This window comes from Gadus morhua, chromosome 5, assembly GCF_902167405.1.
Source record: "Gadus morhua chromosome 5, gadMor3.0, whole genome shotgun sequence".
NCBI classification, from domain to species: domain Eukaryota; kingdom Metazoa; phylum Chordata; class Actinopteri; order Gadiformes; family Gadidae; genus Gadus; species Gadus morhua.
In genome coordinates, this window is record NC_044052.1 from 3,226,238 (window position 1) to 3,244,979 (window position 18,742).

General features: G+C 44.8%; 1 protein-coding gene across 1 annotated transcript in view; it reads left to right on the plus strand.

Moving 5' to 3' along the window:
* Positions 1 to 9,206: 9,206 nt before the first annotated feature.
* The window catches only part of LOC115543531 (isthmin-2-like), a 16,868-nt gene continuing 7,332 nt past the window's right edge, over positions 9,207 to 18,742 (plus strand). The window contains exons 1-4 of the mRNA XM_030355916.1: positions 9,207 to 9,738; positions 9,876 to 10,042; positions 14,606 to 14,848; positions 17,825 to 18,128. Of these exons, the coding sequence (XP_030211776.1) occupies positions 9,926 to 10,042; positions 14,606 to 14,848; positions 17,825 to 18,128 (664 nt within the window). The 5' untranslated portion in view covers positions 9,207 to 9,738; positions 9,876 to 9,925. The remainder of the gene's footprint in view (positions 9,739 to 9,875; positions 10,043 to 14,605; positions 14,849 to 17,824; positions 18,129 to 18,742) is intronic.

Sequence of the window (18,742 nt, forward strand, 5' to 3'; positions counted from 1 at the left end):
TGAGGTTGTGTAATTTATGTTTTTCAAATTAGCTTTTCTCAAAGCAATTCAGAATTTCTCCACTGTAATTGGTATTTAGTTTCAGTTTAAGTAAACTTGCGGTAGATCAGCTGGCACATGGCTATTTGTAAAGCAATAGTTAGTGGAAGCCATCAGTCTGTTGGCCAGACCAAGCCCCTGGATGTCAATATTTTAGTTTAAACCAAGTGAAAAGTCTTAACAGGTATAAAGGAACTAAGATGCTTGTCTTGGGTCAATACTATTTTGACATCATACGTTGTTGGAATCGGAGAGCTGAGGGGATTTGAGTTTTAAGTTGCAATCCTACAACCTTACCTCTTGATAGATAGTTTGTATACGCGTGTGTGTGTACATGTGTACTTGTGGTCGTTTGTGTGTGTGTGCGTGTGTGTGTGTGTGTGCGTGCGTATACGTGTGTTCGTGTGCAGGAGCAAGCGTGCGTTTATATGTCCTCAGTCTCTGTTTGCTGTGAAATTAGCTGTTGAAAGGCTGTGCGGAGCCGTTTCCTCTTTAGAGGCGGGACAGGGGCCAAGAAGTGATCCCCCCAGGGAGCATGGATAGATGCTAGAGCAGTCAGGGAACCAAGCCCTTGAAGTTGGGGGCCCCGCGCTCCATCGCTCACTCCACTGAATATATGCAGCCTTTATTGTTTACAGATGACTGCCGCTTTTTCTTGTATCGCAACACAGTTTTAGGACTAGGATAAATACTTACTCCTTATTCTCAAATAAGGAGTAAACATTTTGGAAACAGAAAAGCTCTGTGTTTGTTTGCACTGGCATTTACTGAGTATGGATTCAAGGAATTTCAGGAAAAATGATATGTAGTGCTGCTGTAAAAAAACGTTTTTGGTTTTAATTATCAAGGTTTGGTGTACAAGGTGAGCCATGCTAATGTTACTATTTCACACGCTATGTAAACCTTTTTCCACTGAAAGACCAGCGTGCTATAACTGTTTCAAAGTGCATTTTTGAGGACTAAGTCAACATGATTACCAAAGTCAATTCTTACAGATCAAGGGCGCCAGTTTGAGTCAGACCTCGTTGACCATCTTTGCAGTTTGCTTGGCTTTGACAAAACACGTATTTCACCATACCATGCCCAGTCAGACGGTATAGTTGAGCGACTAAACAGGACTTTGAAAGATCAGCTTTGTTAGTACATATCACAAAGTCACCAGTACTTGCCACAGTTTGAGCTTGTCTATAACTCGAGTGTCCAAGTACAGGTTTCTCTCCTTTCTTCCTTGCGCTTGGGAGGGAACCGAACTTGCCTCTGGATGTCATGTTGAACTGCAGTCCAGCTGTGATGACTTCATCACCTGGAACGCCAGCAGCGTATGCCCACGACCTCAACGCACGCTGGCCACATGTTTTCAGCGATGCAGCCCTAAAATCACATGGGTCCAAACAGCATCAAAAGACTCAATAAAACAAACATAGACAAAAAGACTGTGTTCCACCATCACCAGCCAAGGGACCCTTGTCCTTTTGGATGATCCCGCACAAAGGATGAACAAGCTTACACCCCGAACGAAGGGCCCTTTTGTGATCAAGAGGACAATGGACAGAGACGGACAACCTGGCGTCACCTATGAGATCACAGATCAAAGGAGTGAACAGACATGGATTGTTCACCATAATAGACTAAAGGCCTACAGACGGACTCTTCCAACTACCCCTGTCCACAGCCAGTCGCCCTCAAGTCCAGCCGAGACAGGCACCATAGAGGCATCAGTCCCTCCCCTCACTGCTTTGTCAGGTGCCTTGCCTTTCCACCCTCCTACCCCTCGTTATGTGCCTTCAAAAGCCAGGAAGAAGCTCCTATCTGCTACTAACAGTACTACTGCACAACGCAGTTCTCCCCCTTCCCCTCATTCCCCAAGTCGTCCGCCCCTTTTCCCCTCCCCAACCGATGGACGTTCCATGTCTCCTCGGGAGCCTCTGTCTGTCACGTCCCATTTTGGACGCATGGTTAGGCAACCACCGAAGAACAGGGACTTTGTTACTTAGTGTAATTTAGGGGTTTGATGGACCCTTTATATGTTGTATTTATTGTGGGTGTACTGTGAACTTCTGTTACATTGATTATGAGAACCTACCTTGGGTCGAAGTATTTCATTTTAAAACTCCACTTGAGTGATTTCTTTAGCAGGAATGTTATGTGTTTTCTACATCTTTTTATTACCAGTATGTTTGGGTTCTTGCATTTCTACAGTACTGACTTTAAGATTTGATATGATTACGTTACTCTGTGTTTAAATGGGTGTCTTGAAATGGGGACATTTCTATTTGTAGCAGGGGAAGACTGTAACCTTGTTTGCATTGCATTGTTTGCATTCTTTTCATTTAAAAAATACTGTTGAGATTAGTTATTTTAGTATTATTTAATGCATACATTTTCTTGTAACATTTAAATAGATAGTGTTACGTCCTTGTGTTGAGAAGATATTTGTTCCTACTCACCTTTTGTTTTTAACAGTTAAGTGGGCGGATCAATTGAAGAGTGACAGAGCACATGCTGCAGGTGTACTGTAGTGCCATGTAGGATATAATTAAAGAAGATATAAACACCGAGAACAACTGTATTTACTTATTTATTGTAACCCAAATGTTCCCACGATCCAGAAGTGACCAGAGGACGCTACCAATCTAAAAATAAGGGTTTACACTAAGATGCAACATAGTAACAGCTTGTGGAGTCATATAAAGAGGTTGACTGCAGGTCTTCTAGACAAACAAAACCCAACAGACCAGCTACTGTCAGATTACTCAGATTGCCTACAAATCAAAGAGGCAGTAGTTTGGTACTTGATATTCAGAGATGTTCAGAGGAAACTTGCAAGAAACCGAAAATAAAATCGAACTCCACTGTATCAGTGCAAACACATGTTCCCAAAGCAAAGAAGTTGCTTCTAAACTGCAAACATGCAAATCTGCATTGAAATGCTAACATCACTGTGGACGACATGGAAAGGGCTGTGAGTTGACAAAGTGGCAAATGGCACCATAATGTATGCAAAAAAAAAGCTGCATAGTTAAGTTAGATCCAGTGTTGAAAGACGGCATATTAGAGTGGGTGGAAGACTCAACCGTGCAGCCATTCCTGAGCGGGTAAAGCATCTCATCATCCTGCACAATCTCTTCCCTAATACTGTGTCACATACATGAGCGCACAGGCCACAGTAGAAGAATCAAGTCCTTACCGAGCTTCGCAAAAAGTACTGGATCACAAGAACAAACTCAGCCGCAAGAGAGGAGATCACCATGAGCGTTGTATGCAGACGTTTAGCAGGAAAGACAAGAGTACAGAAGATGTCGGATCTGCCCAAGATCTTCCACCATTCACAAATATAGGGATAGATTATTTTGGACTGATCCAAATCAGGAGTGTCAGAAGCCTTCTCAAGCATGTTGTCTTGTGATCTTTACTTGTATGTCCAGTAGAGCTGTGCATTTAGAATGGGAAACTCCTTGGACACAGACTCTTGCATAATCAGTAGGTTTGTATGCCGAACAAGTATCTCACATCCCCTGAGACAACTGCAGCAATTAGGTTTGTGCAAAAAGAGAACTCTGTGAAGCCCTGATGAGCCTGGAACAGGAAAACCTCAGCATAACCCTGCTTAAGGATGGTATCAAGTTGTCCTTGAACCTTCTTGTGGCATCACACCACGGCGGATTGTGGGAGAGACTCATCAGAATGTTGAGGAAGGTTCTCGACGCTGAAGGCCTGTGTGCTGTACCATCCTGTGTGAGGCAGAAGCAATTCTCCACAGTCGGCCCATTACTACCATTTCAGCTGACCCACAAGACCTGAAGGAACTGACACCCAACCATATTCTGGTCTTAAGATCTAAACCCATGCTGTCACTGGGGTTCTACAGCCCAGTACATGGCTGACTTATATTTTGGGAGGTGGACCCAAGAATGTTTGCCATTAATACAAGAGCGATAAAAAGGGAGAAGTCAAACATTCAAACAGATGACATCGTCATGATTGTTGATTTGTCTGCACCCTGAGGGTCTGAGTATCCACCCCATGGATACTTGGAAGAGTAGTTTCAACCATGCCAGATGCAAAAAGTCTGGATTATTCAGAGAGGATCAAGACCAGTGTTGCTGGTCATCACTGCTACTCTGCTACTTCAAGACTCATATACCCAGTGGTACATTTTAATCTAAATACTTTTCACATTTTACGATTTCACATTTTCTTTCCCATTACATTTGTCGCCCCCTAAAGGCACGGAGGTCTGGCCAAGAGAGCCAGCTGCACCTGATAGGAGCAAGGAGGGGAGATAAAAGCCTTGCCAAATCGGTGGCCAGGTGTGGTTGATCGGAGGCAGACAACTTTTTACGAATAAAATCTATTTGAGGTCAACGTAAAACCTTTTCTTGACATCATTCATTCATGTTTACTTTTTATCTTTAATGCTCAAAAGCAGTCAGTAGGAAATACTCTCAATGGGCCACCATAAGAAAGGACAAAGAAACAGTAATAAACATACAAGGGAAGTCACAGAAGGCCTAGTCCACATCCCCGTGCTGACTCTCAGACAGATGAGAAAGGTAATGAGGCAAGTCCAACAATACATCTGAGTTAGCAAGTCGTGTTCCTTGACAAGCAGCACTCCCCATCGACAGCCCATCCTCAAGGCCACAGGCAGGACAAGGGAACCTGAGGTCTCCGAGGATGATGATGATGGTGGGTCATCCTTGGAGTGCGGATGATTTAGGCCGTCTTACTCTGCTTATAGCTGACAACAAAGGGACCAGGAAAAGTAACAGCAGTAGCATCAACACCTGCTTACCAGGCATGGGATGAGCGGCTAACCGCCTTCCAGGTAAACTGACCCTTCATCCTCTCCTTGGATTACAAGGACTTTCTAGCCAAAAAGCAGGCGTGGGTTAAGCGTTTCTTGAATTTGCAACATAATCAGGAGCACTCATGCAACTGTTCTGGGGTTGCCAACTTCTTGAAGGACTTTTAACGGGCCTTGTACCTTATGTTCAAAGACTTTATCTGCAGGAATGAAAAGGACGGACTCCTGCATCACCTCACCAGCTGCAAACAGAACAAATGCCTCACCTCCATCCTAATCCATATGGGACTCCGAACAATATTTAGATATTTTACTTAAGGGTCTGGTGAACCATTTCTAAAGAACCTTGCCCTCAGAGGGTGGTATGCACTAGTCATCCTATGTTCACAGCCTTCCCAGGGCCTTTAGTACCCAGGCAAACACCTTGGACTCAAAATGATTACCTTGATCTGTCTGCACTACCTTCAGCAGACCAAACGTGGAAATGAACTCGATCAGAGTCTTTGTGTCCACTGGGGCCAATAATGTTGTGGAGGGGAATGGCTTCTGGAAACCTGGTAGAGGCTCACGTAAGAGTGAAGAGAAACAGATTCCCTGTATTTGCTTTGGGAAAGGGCCAGACACACTCCACACAATTACTGTTTCAAATGGTTCACCTGAAACCCGAATAGGGCAGAGAGCAGCAGGGGAAATAACCTGATTTGGCTTTCCAGTGACCTGACATATACAACTGAGAAGCAAAAATAAGGGCTTCAGCACCCTGTCATGCATCTTAGTTATGCCTAAATTACCAAAACAAGGAATACCATGGGTAAACGACAGTCCATGGTGGTGGTACTTAAAAAAACACGACGGCCAGTTAACAAGCACCCCAATCCATCATTTCTGAAACCCGGGGCCCATTTACGTGAAAACAAGCAGAATTTATTTTTATTAAGGAAACACAAGGATGTTTTTTGCCAAGGTCACATCCCCTTGTTGGGCAGGGCATCAGAATGATTCTTTGGGGAAAACAAGACATGGTTGGACTAACCCTGGAAAGGAGAGTGTAGGAAAGAGTCTGAAAATCTGCAACAAATTTATTGGAGTGGGCTCAGTTGAGAACACAGGTAGGGAAATCCCTAGGGTGGCCTTTGTCTAGGCGCTACAGCGTCACGCTCCAGCTCAAGACTTAGGTTTTTTCACCTTAAACCCAGCCATTTCATTGCAAAGGATAAGGTACACACTGGCTATTGGTAGGGCAGAACAAACAGCAACCTGATAACCCACATACAGGTTCTGACTTAAGGCATACAGGATGCAGGGGAACCGACACAAACTCATTTCAACACCCTTCCCTTGGACATTTGATTGACAGGATGATATAAAAAAAAAAAAGGAGAATTCCTGCCTGCATTAACGAATGTGTGCCCCCCGTGTCCCTCAGTACCCTCACTACCTTAGGATCCTCTGTTAGTCCAACTAAGCCCTCCAAGATAAACGGGTCAAAACAAGGATCTGTAGCACCAACTAGGCCCATGCAATGTTTTGATTAAACTAACCGGATTTGGTCCATGAGGGCAAATAGGCCTTTGTCTATTTTTAAGGCTTAGACAATCTGGATCGATGTGGTAGGTTTTATTGCAGTAGAAACACTCACTGGTTTCACCCCTCACAAAGCCTGACTTTACAGGCCGCAACGCCAAGGGCACACAGTGGCTTTCAACAAAGACAACACCTTGTGCTCATTTCAATATACAACCAGCCTGTCTGCTACTGAACCCCTAAAATCTTGGAGCAGAACCAACTACCCAAGTGTTTACAAAGCCTTAATAAGAACTGACTAATATACACACTGACTAATATACACATTAGTTATACTTATATAGAACTAATATATATGTGATTAATATAGCTAATGAATATATTTAACTTACTTTAGGCAAAATTTTAAAAAAAATCCGCTACAGGGTCGAATACCCACTTCATTTCGAACAATCGAATATTCGAATAACCGTGCCCATCCCTAATATAAATGCAGTCAATTTACCATGATCTACATGTACGCTATTTACAGGGCACCCCAACCTACCCAGCCCCCTTCCAAGGGATGAAAGGGAGGTCAACACAAGTGGCAGGTAGCACACGGAAAAACAGACAAAAAAACTGACAAAACTGAAACAGCTCCACATGGCAGCAAGTCACATCCAGGGGTTTAGCCTTTTATAATCCTGGCTCCAATCTGGAACAAAAGGTTGGAAGGTAGCTAAAGGAAGACAGAGGGAAAGTGCCAGTGGCAAGGCACACAACAAGGATGCATCCCTCTGTGATATGTTTTATATGGTAGCATTATATAATATGGCCCATGGAAATACTTAAAGGAACCTGGACCAGTACCCAGGGATGCTTTGCCTTGAAGTGCCCTTTGACCTCTCTTAAGGGGGGGGGGGGGGGGGGGGGGGGGTAACCCTGGGAACAGTAGTGTTTTACTCTTTCTGCTTCACCTCATCTATAAAACATAAATGTACAAGTATGTACGCTATTTATACACACATATTCTCTGTATTCTGACCTTGTACTGCTTAACTCCTCAGCCTTCCCCTGTTGCTCCTCTGAGGAGGTTTATGAGCGCCGGCTCTTTGGGGCTGCTCCTGGCAACACATCAAACACACCCCTACTCTGGACCTCTCTTTCTCCTCGCTCTCTTTGCCTCTCACTCTCTCTTTCTGTCTTTGTCTTTCTCCCTTCCTCTCTCTATTTCTCCCTATCCCTCTCTCCCCCCTCCTGCTTAGACACTCACCCTCTTTTCGAATTTTGTGTGTGTGCTTTTTTTTTTAAAAGCACACGCACGCACACACACACAAACACACACACTCACACACACACACACACACACACACACACACACACACACACACACACACACACACACACACACACACACACACACACACACACACACACACCAAGTCACCCCTTCTGAAGTTCCTATCTTTTCATCCCATCTCTTCTCACCCCTGCCTGCCCTTTCAATTGTCTTCATGCTGTTCCTGACTGTAGTTATGGTCGCTGTGGCGGTAGATTGCGTGAAGAGATTAGAGAGCTAATGAGTGGAAATAACATTCGGCCTTTTTTTCTATTCACCACATTTGTTTGTAATGAGCATACGCAAGCATTTTGGGAGCACTGGCATTTGTGGCAAGAAAGATGCATAGTCACCTGAAACCAAAGAGTTACAGGACTCTGAGATATGGAGCATGGGGTTGGGGTGCCTGTGATTTGAGTCACAAGCCAAATCTCACTTCATCTGGCCCTGCTTGAGTAGATAAGAAAAAAGGAATTCCATTACCATTTCCGTCCATCTCTCTCTCTCTCTCTCTCTCTCTCTCTCTCTCTCTCTCTCTCTCTCTCTCTCTCTCTCTCTCTCTCTCTCTCTCTCTCTCGCTCTCTCTCTCTCTCTCTCTCTCTCTCTCTCTCTCTCCATTGTTCCCCTCTGTCTCGTTGGCATTCTTATACTTTTAAACGTTGCATGACAACGTTTGTTCTGGATGTTAATGCCAATTTCTTGTCTGTTTGTTGCCTTCCACACATATACAAATACACAGACATGAACACACACACACACACACACACACACACACACACACACACACACACACACACACACACACACACACACACACACACACACACACACACACACACACACACACACACACACACACACATACGCTTTGTGGTATATTAAGGTGTTGTTTGTCGGTGGTGCTAAACCTCAAAGGAGGATGTGATGCTTTACAACCGTTAACTCTGTCTTCTTTTGAGCTAGAGACTCGGACCACAAAGTCTGAGCCTTGGAACAAAGTTTGAGCTCTCACTGACCACCCGCCCATGTTCTTCAAATATATAAAATCATTACTTATATTTATAAATGGCTTGACTATATATGTGTGGTTGATGTAACATTCCTTCTCATCAACGAAAGCCCATTTTACTGGTATCCATTCTATGCACATTTGAAGTCTTTGTCGCCACTTGTTGTAGAACTGCCCAGAATGTTTCCGCTAAAGTACCGCTAGAGGCCGCTGCAATCACTCATTGGTGTTACTGTAACAATGAAGAAGCTCTTTAATAATCCCTCGGTTCCAAAGCAAGGAATTAATAATCAAATCAATTATTAATTAATGAACAATTGCTGGATTCCGGTCCAGCAAATAGGTTGGTGATTGCTGTTCAATGTCTGAAGAAGAAAACCGTCCCTTCGTGGCAATACTTTTTGTCAATAATAAATACTTGCGTTGCACCATTCCGGGAAGGGGGGGAGGGTGTATTTGAGCTTGCGTGTGTGCTTGTGTGCGTGTGTGCGTGTGCGTGTCTTTTAGCCATGCAACGCTACCGCGGCGCTGCAGACTGTCTGCTGCACGGTGAACCGCACGGGGACCAGCAGGGAGCTGATCCATACTGGGGCGGAGGAGTTGCGCTTTCAGCTCTCAACACGTTCGTGGATCCGGACTTAAAGTCAAGAAGTTGTGCTTTTAAATTCCAGGCCTCCTGACCCATTCGTTGATTGGGCATTAATGCCGTTTTACCTCCGCAAATGAGCAGGACACTCCTTTGGAAGCCTTTTGGGGTTGAAGGCAAGACGGTGCGCTATGTTGGACATGTGTTGTCTTTTACTACCTAAGTAGTGTATGTTTGCGGACAGACGCTGGCCAGAGGAGATAGGACCTACTGCGCTCCACCTTGGAAAATAGCGACCCAATGTCGATGCCGCTGCGTAACGCTGCGTCTCAGAGGGAAGGACACGAGGAGAGGACACGAGAAGACGAGGATAGGGCGCGAGGAGGAGCGCACCGACGCATCCGCGGAGCGCGCCGCAAGTGACACAGGAGTGGTCCTACCTGGTGCAACTCGTGCGTAATTTCGAATATTTTGGGGATTTCCACCTTGCTTTCGATTGCCTATTGTATACTATGTTGATCAACCAGCCTATGGACACAGGATAGTTGTTTTGTACACAGACAGCAGAATTTGACTTTGTGTTTTGTAGCTGTAGCAAGCCATCAGAGGAGCAAAGACTGTGGTGTGCGTCCGGAAAAGATGACCAGTGAAGGTCTCCAGCTTTGGATAGTTGTCCTGGCTTTGGGGTCAGTGGCAGTCCATGGATACCCGTCCAAGATCAACGTCAAGGAGAGGGTCGATGCGTCAGCCGCTCAGGTAAATAGTTTGGGGACTTATTAATGATGAAGTTACAAATATAGAATATAAAAACGACTATAAGCCCACAACTTGTATACAGGCCAGACTGCAGACATTAAAAAAATACAATCATCGTTTAAATGAAGTTACCAGTCTTCATAGAATAATATAGTCCTAGTAAATAAAGATGTATTTCCCATAGGCAATGGTTGCTGCTGACGTAGGCTACTGACTTATTAATATTTTTATTTAGTTTCATTTATAAGCCTACGTTTATTTGTCAATCATACTACAAATACTATCCTTAAACTGAAAGTTTGAGGTTGAAAAAAGACCTGCTTCTTGGTCATCAGTATCTTGGTCTGGTTCTCTTGGTTTGACGGTACGGGCCGATTAGGACATGATGTTGTCGGTATCATCCCTTCATATCTGATAAGTAAACTTGGTGGAAAAAAAAACACAGCACGTGAACATTGGATTTATTGTTTGCCTTATCTAGGGTTTTTGAACCATAATCCACAAAATGCCTTCCTTTATACATCTAAAAAGGAATCCCCCAGCCAATATTGATAAGTGAATATCCCAACTGCATCTGCTGGCAGGCTTTCAAACAAAAGGTCAAAGTTCACCCGCTCCCAGGCCAAGGAAGTAAATGCCAGCAGCCTGTAGGTTTCCATCTGATAACTATTGATATATGACAGGAAGCGGGTCATAGATAGATTCTCTCTATCTGTCTGCTCTCCCCCCTTTTATTTGTCCAACCCCTTTGTGCCTAGACAGAGCATTAACCTTAGGGAAAGTCTTTTATTATGGATAAGTTTTGTTTCAGCATACGGCGTAGATAGGGAAAGGTTTAATGATAAACAACCCTCACCTATTAGGACAGAGGCCTTTGTTTATCCCTTGGTACTCCTTTGTAAAAACCTGGGTTGTTTGGTTTGTATATGTCTATTCTATTCTCTCTACTCTTTGCTTATGTACATGCATGTGATTAACACTGTGTGTGTGTGTGTGTGTGTGTGTGTGTGTGTGTGTGTGTGTGTGTGTGTGTGTGTGTGTGTGTGTGTGTTTGTGAGTGCGTGTGCGTGTGTGTGTGTGTGTGTGTGTGTGTGTGCGTGTGTGCATACCCTTAAGAGCCAATTATTAGTATGGTACTTAGTATGGTACAGTATACTGCCTTTTCTAAACCAGTGTGTGTACACTACCTCATGGAGAAAACGTCTAGTTTCCTATCTGTGTGTACATCCATACCCATACTCTCATAGAGATACAGTATAGTGATATGTTTAGAATGTGTGTCATATGTTAAAGTTGTGCTTGAAGGTCAACTCTGTATTAAACATTTTACATATGAACACACGGGTATCCATTGTTTAAATTGAGTAGAGTGCAATGTTTCCATAATGAAATAAACATGTGAATGATCACATAACTGACAAGTGTCTGAAGGAATGTGGTCAGGGACGCATGTGGTCAGGGACCCATGTGAGTCTGCGCTGCACTGACACGTTGGACATGCTGCAGTCGTGTAACGCTTCCCTGGCCACCTGCAAATACTGAACACATGTCCAATGCATTTAGCTGGAGGTGATCAGATCTCCACATCCTGAGGGCCCTGGAGTCGGTAAAGGATCAAGGTAGAGCCCAAACAATACTGGAAATGAGGGGCCGATGCCGATACCAATCTTAAATTACGATTTACGAGAATCGATATATCGGGCGATATTTGAAATGAAAATGTATGGGCCATTATTCAATATTCATATTTTGGTATCCTGGGGTTGGAGCCGCTCCTTGGGATTTGCTCCTCACCCTTCAGAAATGCCTTGGGCCTCAGCAACATAGCGTTTAAACCATGAGCTAAAGGAACCCATTAACTATGGGGAGGAGCTGATATCCTTCACTCAGAACAGGATGTAAAACTGGATAGTTGATGTGCTCAGTTAAAGCATTTAGAGCTCCAGAATTGAGGTCGGTGTATGTGGAAATTAGCTAATACTGTAGGTGCCAAAAAAGCAATGACAGGGATGGACTTGGATCCATCCATTTTCCAAAGATGGATAATGTAATAAACCATATGAACACAGATGTAACCCAAAAAAAAGGATTCTCTAGTACACACTGGCTCGCAGCATCATTGATCACGTTTGGTGTTAATCCTTCCTTCACACAATCCTTTAATGCCTTGTCACTTGAATAATACATTTTCTTTAATAATAACAATATTTGCTCTATATTTGTACTCAATTACTGATGTTTACCATTTATGGACGAGGCCAACAGTTGAGATACCTCCCACTCTCTCTCTTGCTGTCTCGCCCTGAGGTTTGTGTTTTCATTAAGTCCAGCGGCGGAGGGGTGTTGCATTTCTCACAGGTCGGCGGCCCCTAAAGGTCTGGGGTCGCAACCTGACCCGGGAGCCCCTCCCCCCGGACAGCGTGCACACGGGGGGCCCCGCTCACATCGGCCCCACACGTGACATGTGACGTCTGAGGTGTTACATGCAGGAGGGGGGCTTGTCTATGGGAAACCCGAGGAATGGCGCTCGATAATGGCTTTAATTATTAATAATCCTGAGCCAGCCCCCCCCCCCCCCCCCCACACACAGCTTACCTATAGCTCCAAATATCTGTCACTCGCTCTCACTCTCTCTCTCTGTATCACTCCCTCTCTCCCTTTGGCTTCCGAGAGGCGTTGCGGGTGGCAATGGCACATTTCAAGAGGGCGTCAAATACTTGAGCCGGTTTGGGCTTACTGCATTCTCTCCAGAACGGGCTGCGAGGATCGGGGGGCGGGGGGGGGGGGGGGTCCTGTGTGTGTGTGTGTCTGAGTGCGTGTCGGGTCGTGGTATAGGGGTGGTGGTGGTATCATTGCTGCAATACTCTCATGTGTCCGGCGCCCTAATTGAGGTTAGGAGGGAACTGATACCATAATCTAGGTGTTAGCCGGAGGCTTGGGGCCACGTTGGGCGGGTAGCATCCAGACCTCTCTCTGGTGGATTAGCTTTTATTACTTTCTCGTTTTTTTTCGAGGGTGGGGCGGTTGAGACACGTCCACTGGTGGTTCATTGGTGCTGCAATTGCTTATGGAGCTTAAGGGGTCATAATTATGTAATTAGGTGCACATGCACATGCACAACCACCCACATACACACACACACATAGAGTTACAGGAGTATTTTGACACCCTCTAAAACAGCTTCAGTTCTAGTTTGAGGCGGAGCTGGCTCCGTCCTGTCCAGGATTTGACACTTTAGGCACATGTTAAATTCGGGCTCCTAAATTGCACTTGGTCAAATAATTCTATCAGAGAAGTTTTCCACACATTCGGATGAACCAGATTTGCCATACATTTATCCATGCCTATGGAAATGTTTGCATTGCAAGATTTAGAAAAAGTAAACACTCAAACGCACGCACACTCACACACACACACACAGACACACACACACACACACACACACACACACACACACACACACACACACACACACACACACACACACACACACACACACATGCTCATTCCTACCACGCCACCTAAATGAGTAGCTGAATGAATGGTGGGCACAGATGTTCTCATTACTGTTGTCTCCCCTCCGTTTGGTGTGAGTCAGTCGTTGACTCAAAGGGAAAAGAAGAACAATTTTTTGGGGGAAGCTTAGCTGTTGGAAGGAACACATCATTGGAGGTTTTCCTGTGATGTAAACCTCTAAAGTTCAAATCGACCCAGTCAAATTGAGTGGCGTTTGTGTGTGGGTGTGTTTGGCATGGGGTATATTTGAATTATGGTTACACTTCCAACCATTCAGCCTCTACCTGCGATCCAATTGTCTTCGTCATCGGCAATGAATTATTCTGTGAGAGCCAGAGCCATTGAAACACACTTGAATGATGATGTGTTAGAGATTCAACCCTGGGACGTCTCCAACATAGCCTCGTTCTAGCCATGAACCGCTGCCACTTCACAACGTTGTACGCTCCAGGGTCAGGTGCCGGTCGAGTGTAACTTGGCCTGTCCTGAGTCTTCACAGAGCCAATCAGCATCTTGTAGGCGGGACCTGAAGTAAATGCTGAGGGAATCTGTGTAACCAGAGACAGACAGGAAACGTCATGGCCACTCTTGTAGCGCCAATTGAGAGGACATAGAAATACAGGAGGACTATCAGGCAATCTCAAATACACTCTACTCTCTACCCGGCATATGACTCGGGAGGTAGAGCGGGTTGGCTGGTAATCGGAAGGTTGCTAGTCCAAACTCTGCTCCTCCTACCGGAGTATTCATACACCGCCATCGGTGTATGAATGGGTGAATGTGGGCATGAATGGGTGAATGTGTGTATGAATGGGTGAATGTGGGCATGAATGGGTGAATGTGTGTATGAATGGGTGAATGTGGGCATGAATGGGTGAATGTGTGTATGAATGGGTGAATGTGGGCATGAATGGGTGAATGTGTGTATGAATGGGTGAATGTGGGCATGAATGGGTAAATGTGAGTAAATATTGTAAAGCACTTTTCAGTTGCCACTGCTTAGGAAAGCGCTGTATAAATGCATCCCATTTACCATTTACTCTTCAGGTAGCGTTGGGGAGCAGCGGGGGAGACCGGCAGCCCACTCTGGAGGAGCTCCAGGGGGAGAACCTGCTCCAGACCCTCCCCCCTGCCTCCTCTTCCAGGGAGGGGCGCTGGTCCAAGCACCGTCTCCAGGGCCTCCTGCCACAGCCAGCACCAGAGGAGGAGCCTCAGCCTTTCATCCTGGACCTGAGGAACTTCCCCGACCTGGCCAACGCAGACCTGGGCGCCCAGAATCCTAACATCCAGGTGAGGGTCACCTGGGATTTGGGCCTTCCCGGTGTCTCACACGTAGAGAGAGTACCACTAAGGCTCAGTCCTTAGCACAGCAACCCAGGTTTGACTCTTGCCCGCGGCCCTTTGCTGCATGTCCTCCCCTCTATCTCCCATACCTTTCTGTCTATCTCACTCTATAATTAAGATGCAAAATTAGATCTTTAAATAGAATCTTCTGAGATTCCTCATGTCTGCGTGTGTGTGTGCCTGTTTCCTGGTTTCTGAGCGTGTACTCTCTTTTATTTACTGTCAATGTATGTGTCTTCGTTGCATGAGGCTAAACCTAATATGAAATCAATGAAGAATTTCAGGAAGTTTTGTTAAAATGTTGAGATTAATCCAGCAATCAGCCTTTGGGTTCTTGGGTTGGATTCCTTTGTAACACAAGGAAAGAATGGATTGGCTCTGGAGGACTTTGGGTCGCGTGTCTCAAACCTCTGCTGTTGCAGCCGGGGTTTGAAACAATCAGATCAGTCTTTGCATGATTCATATTTTTGTTTTGTTTAGTTTAGTTTACTTTTAATATTAATGGGAAATGTGTTGTTCTCTCCAAATACAACTGTGTGTATCCTCGCTATTAGACAAACATATCTATGGGTCACTTTCCTCCAGAGCCTCTATCTATCTATCTATCTATCTATCTATCTATCTATCTATCTATCTATCTATCTATCTATCTATCTATCTATCTATCTATCTATCTATCTATCTATCTATGTATGTATCTGACTGTCTGTTTTTCTGTCTGTCTGTCTGTCTGTCTGTCTGTCTGTCTGTCTGTCTGTCTGTCTGTCTGTCTGTCTGTCTGTCTGTCTGTTTGACTGTTTGTCCGTCTGTCCGTCTGTCCGTCCGTCTGTCTGTCTGTCTGTCTGTCTGTCTGTCTGTCGGTCTTTCGGTCTGTCTGTCTGTCTGTCTGTCTGTCTGTCTGTCTGTCTGTCTGTCAGTCTGTCGGTCTGTCGGTCTGTCGGTCTGTCTGTCTGTCTGTCCATCCGTCCATCCGTCCATCCGTCTGTCTGAATGACAGTGTAATGTTATGAAATCTGCATTACCTATCCCATTATTTGGGTTTGCAGTCAGTGCCAAGATAAGGGATCGTAGTTGAAATACACAGAGAAGTAATGCAACTTTGTCTGGAAGGAAACATACTATTATGTTAGAAAACATCTCACGATGGTATAACATAGTATATGCACAATACTGAGCAATAATTGGCCAAAATGCAAAATGCAAAGCTCAACACACTGCTGCAGCATTTTTATGCATTGTTAGCATTGCTAACGTCTCTCTTCTCTTCCACCACCAGTTTGATGTACTGAACATATGAGGAAGTCACTATCAACAACAGAACATTATATCACTCACAAAATGCAAACTACACAAAGTTGTCATTGTTTTGGTAATCTTTGTCTACCAATAACGTTTTTCTCTATAAACAACTGCAGGCCCTCATGTTACAGGGGCTCATAACTAGATCTGCTGTAAGATGTACACAAGTCTGTGTGTGTGAGTTTATGTTTGTGTGTATGTGTATATGTGTTACATTTCTGTGTGTGTGTTATGCGTTCTGTGTGTATGTATGTGGGTATTCCTACTTCTCTGTCTCCCTATCCACCAGATCTTGTTTGCCATCTGCTTGCCTGCATCCCCCTCACCTCAGACTCACAACGGCCCTGATTTATGGAGGAAAAGTAGATCCATCCAACAAATAAAAAACTAAACAAACACTAACATATGATCACAGTAGCGACACATGTTATTGATGTTGTGATGGATTACAGCATTAACACCCGGTCCATGCATTTATATATGTTTTATACAGACTCTGTGCAGTGCTACACTGTTATACTTTATTTACAGTGGGAAAGAATGTTGGAACAATCCAGGCAGATATGATTTATACATAATAAACATAATCGCTCTCCTCATGACGTTCCCTCTTATCACTGACTGAATCTTCCCAGATTCCTAAACGAGAACAGGGAACTGTACGTCTTTGTTCTTTGCTCCGGCTCTTTCCAACTTTCAGTCATACTTTGATAATGTCTACTCTTAAATCTGCTTTCAAACATATTCGGTTCTATCCTAAAGGCATACCATCCATTTCTCTATTATCTTTTGTTACATAACTACCTTGCTATGTCTCACATCTTTTAACCCATCATACAATTGCGTTTTATTGTGTATTCCCTTGTAGTCTCTTTTCCCCTCCCTCCCGGCCCCCCTTTGCTCTAGTTAATATAGGCAGGTGTGTGGGCTCACGGCCTATTCGATCATCACACACACAGTATGGATAATGAATGTATGGCATCAACTTGTTTTAAACTAAAAGGCTTGAAGTATTGTTTCTGCATTGGTTTCAAAGCCTTGAGTGCTGAGTCCATCTGATTCTCAATGAGTGGCATCCAAAATGAGTCAGGGTCAATATAAAATAATAATCAACCTGAAACCTAGGATGAGGTTGGTATAAATGATGTCCCTATCTTACTGTGGGGCTCGCAATATAATTGCCTGATTATTATTTCATGGGTCACCTCCAAAGTGCATTGCTGTCAATTGACAAAACTAGAAAAGTAACAGAAAAGGAAAATATAATTTCAGGAACAGCTTTTTTTTCACATGCTGTTTGTGATTATTGTACAATAGAACCAGGAGGACAAAGTGCATTGGTTAAATGCAGGTCACAAATAAAAGGGCGGGAGAAGAGGGGGAGGGGACGTTTTTGGTTGTGTCCCCCTTTTCATATTCTCTCTCTTTACTACCCAGATCTTACCAACAGCACCGTTAATTCATCACTTGCACCAATCAGTCACAGCTATTTGCATTAAAGTCGTTGTTCCAAAGTGTCCCTGTGACCCGCTGAGGTTTGCGGTTGGTTATTGTTTATCGGCATCACAGACTAAAGGCATGGACCGTGGGCCCCTCCTTCCCGGGGGGCCGCTGTCTCCCCAGGTGACCATCGAGGTGGTGGACGGGCCCCAGAGGGAGGCGGAGGTGGAGATGGAGATGGACCTGGTGAAGGACGGCCAGCGCAACGACTGGGCCACCTCCTCGGAGATGCCCGAGGGCCACCGGAAGCTCTTCTGGCCCCTGTTCTGGGAGTACCCGGACCCCGTGGAGGAGGGGGCACCCGGGCTGGCCGCCGAGCCCACCGGCCGGGACTACGGCCAAGACCCCGAGGAGCCCGCCCTCAGCGGGGTGGGGGGAGACTGGGGGTCTCGCTGGAACAAGGGCTGGGACATCAAAGATAACTCTGGTAAGACCGGTTTCTCTCCAACTGAGAGTTCAAATCGAAATGAGCACGATTTGACCCCTCCCAGAGAGAGGGCGGGACACTTTCAGAATTCAAAACATCAATAACAGGGCTGGCCGTGCAACTGCGTGACGCTAACTAGCGTTGCTCGGCCGGGTGGTGTGAGGGTTCTTGGTAGGGCCAATAGTACGATTCCCGTTAACAAAGAGGTGCGAGCTACCCAGCATTTTTTTATTTATAGAACATATCAGTTACAGGATGTGATTTTATAGATTACAGTATTGAAATCGCTATCTGTCAGCATTGACGACAGATATTTCAAGGTTACTTTAAGCTACTAGCTGGTTGAAATGTTGCACATTTCGACAAAACTGTCTAATTGTATGACAGGTTTTAGTGGTTGTTTACGCATCAATAGTGGTTATAGATAGGGTTGAGTCAAATTTTGGCCATACTGATACATCTCTAAAGAGAGGCAGAGGGCATGGACCACTGGGTGAACACAAAATTGTATTTCCTTTGGTTTAAAACGTCAAAGTATGTCGATTTGGACTGCTTCAAACTCCAGTCTTATCTTTTCGTGACTCCGTTGCAAACTCTCAGCCCAAAATACTTTC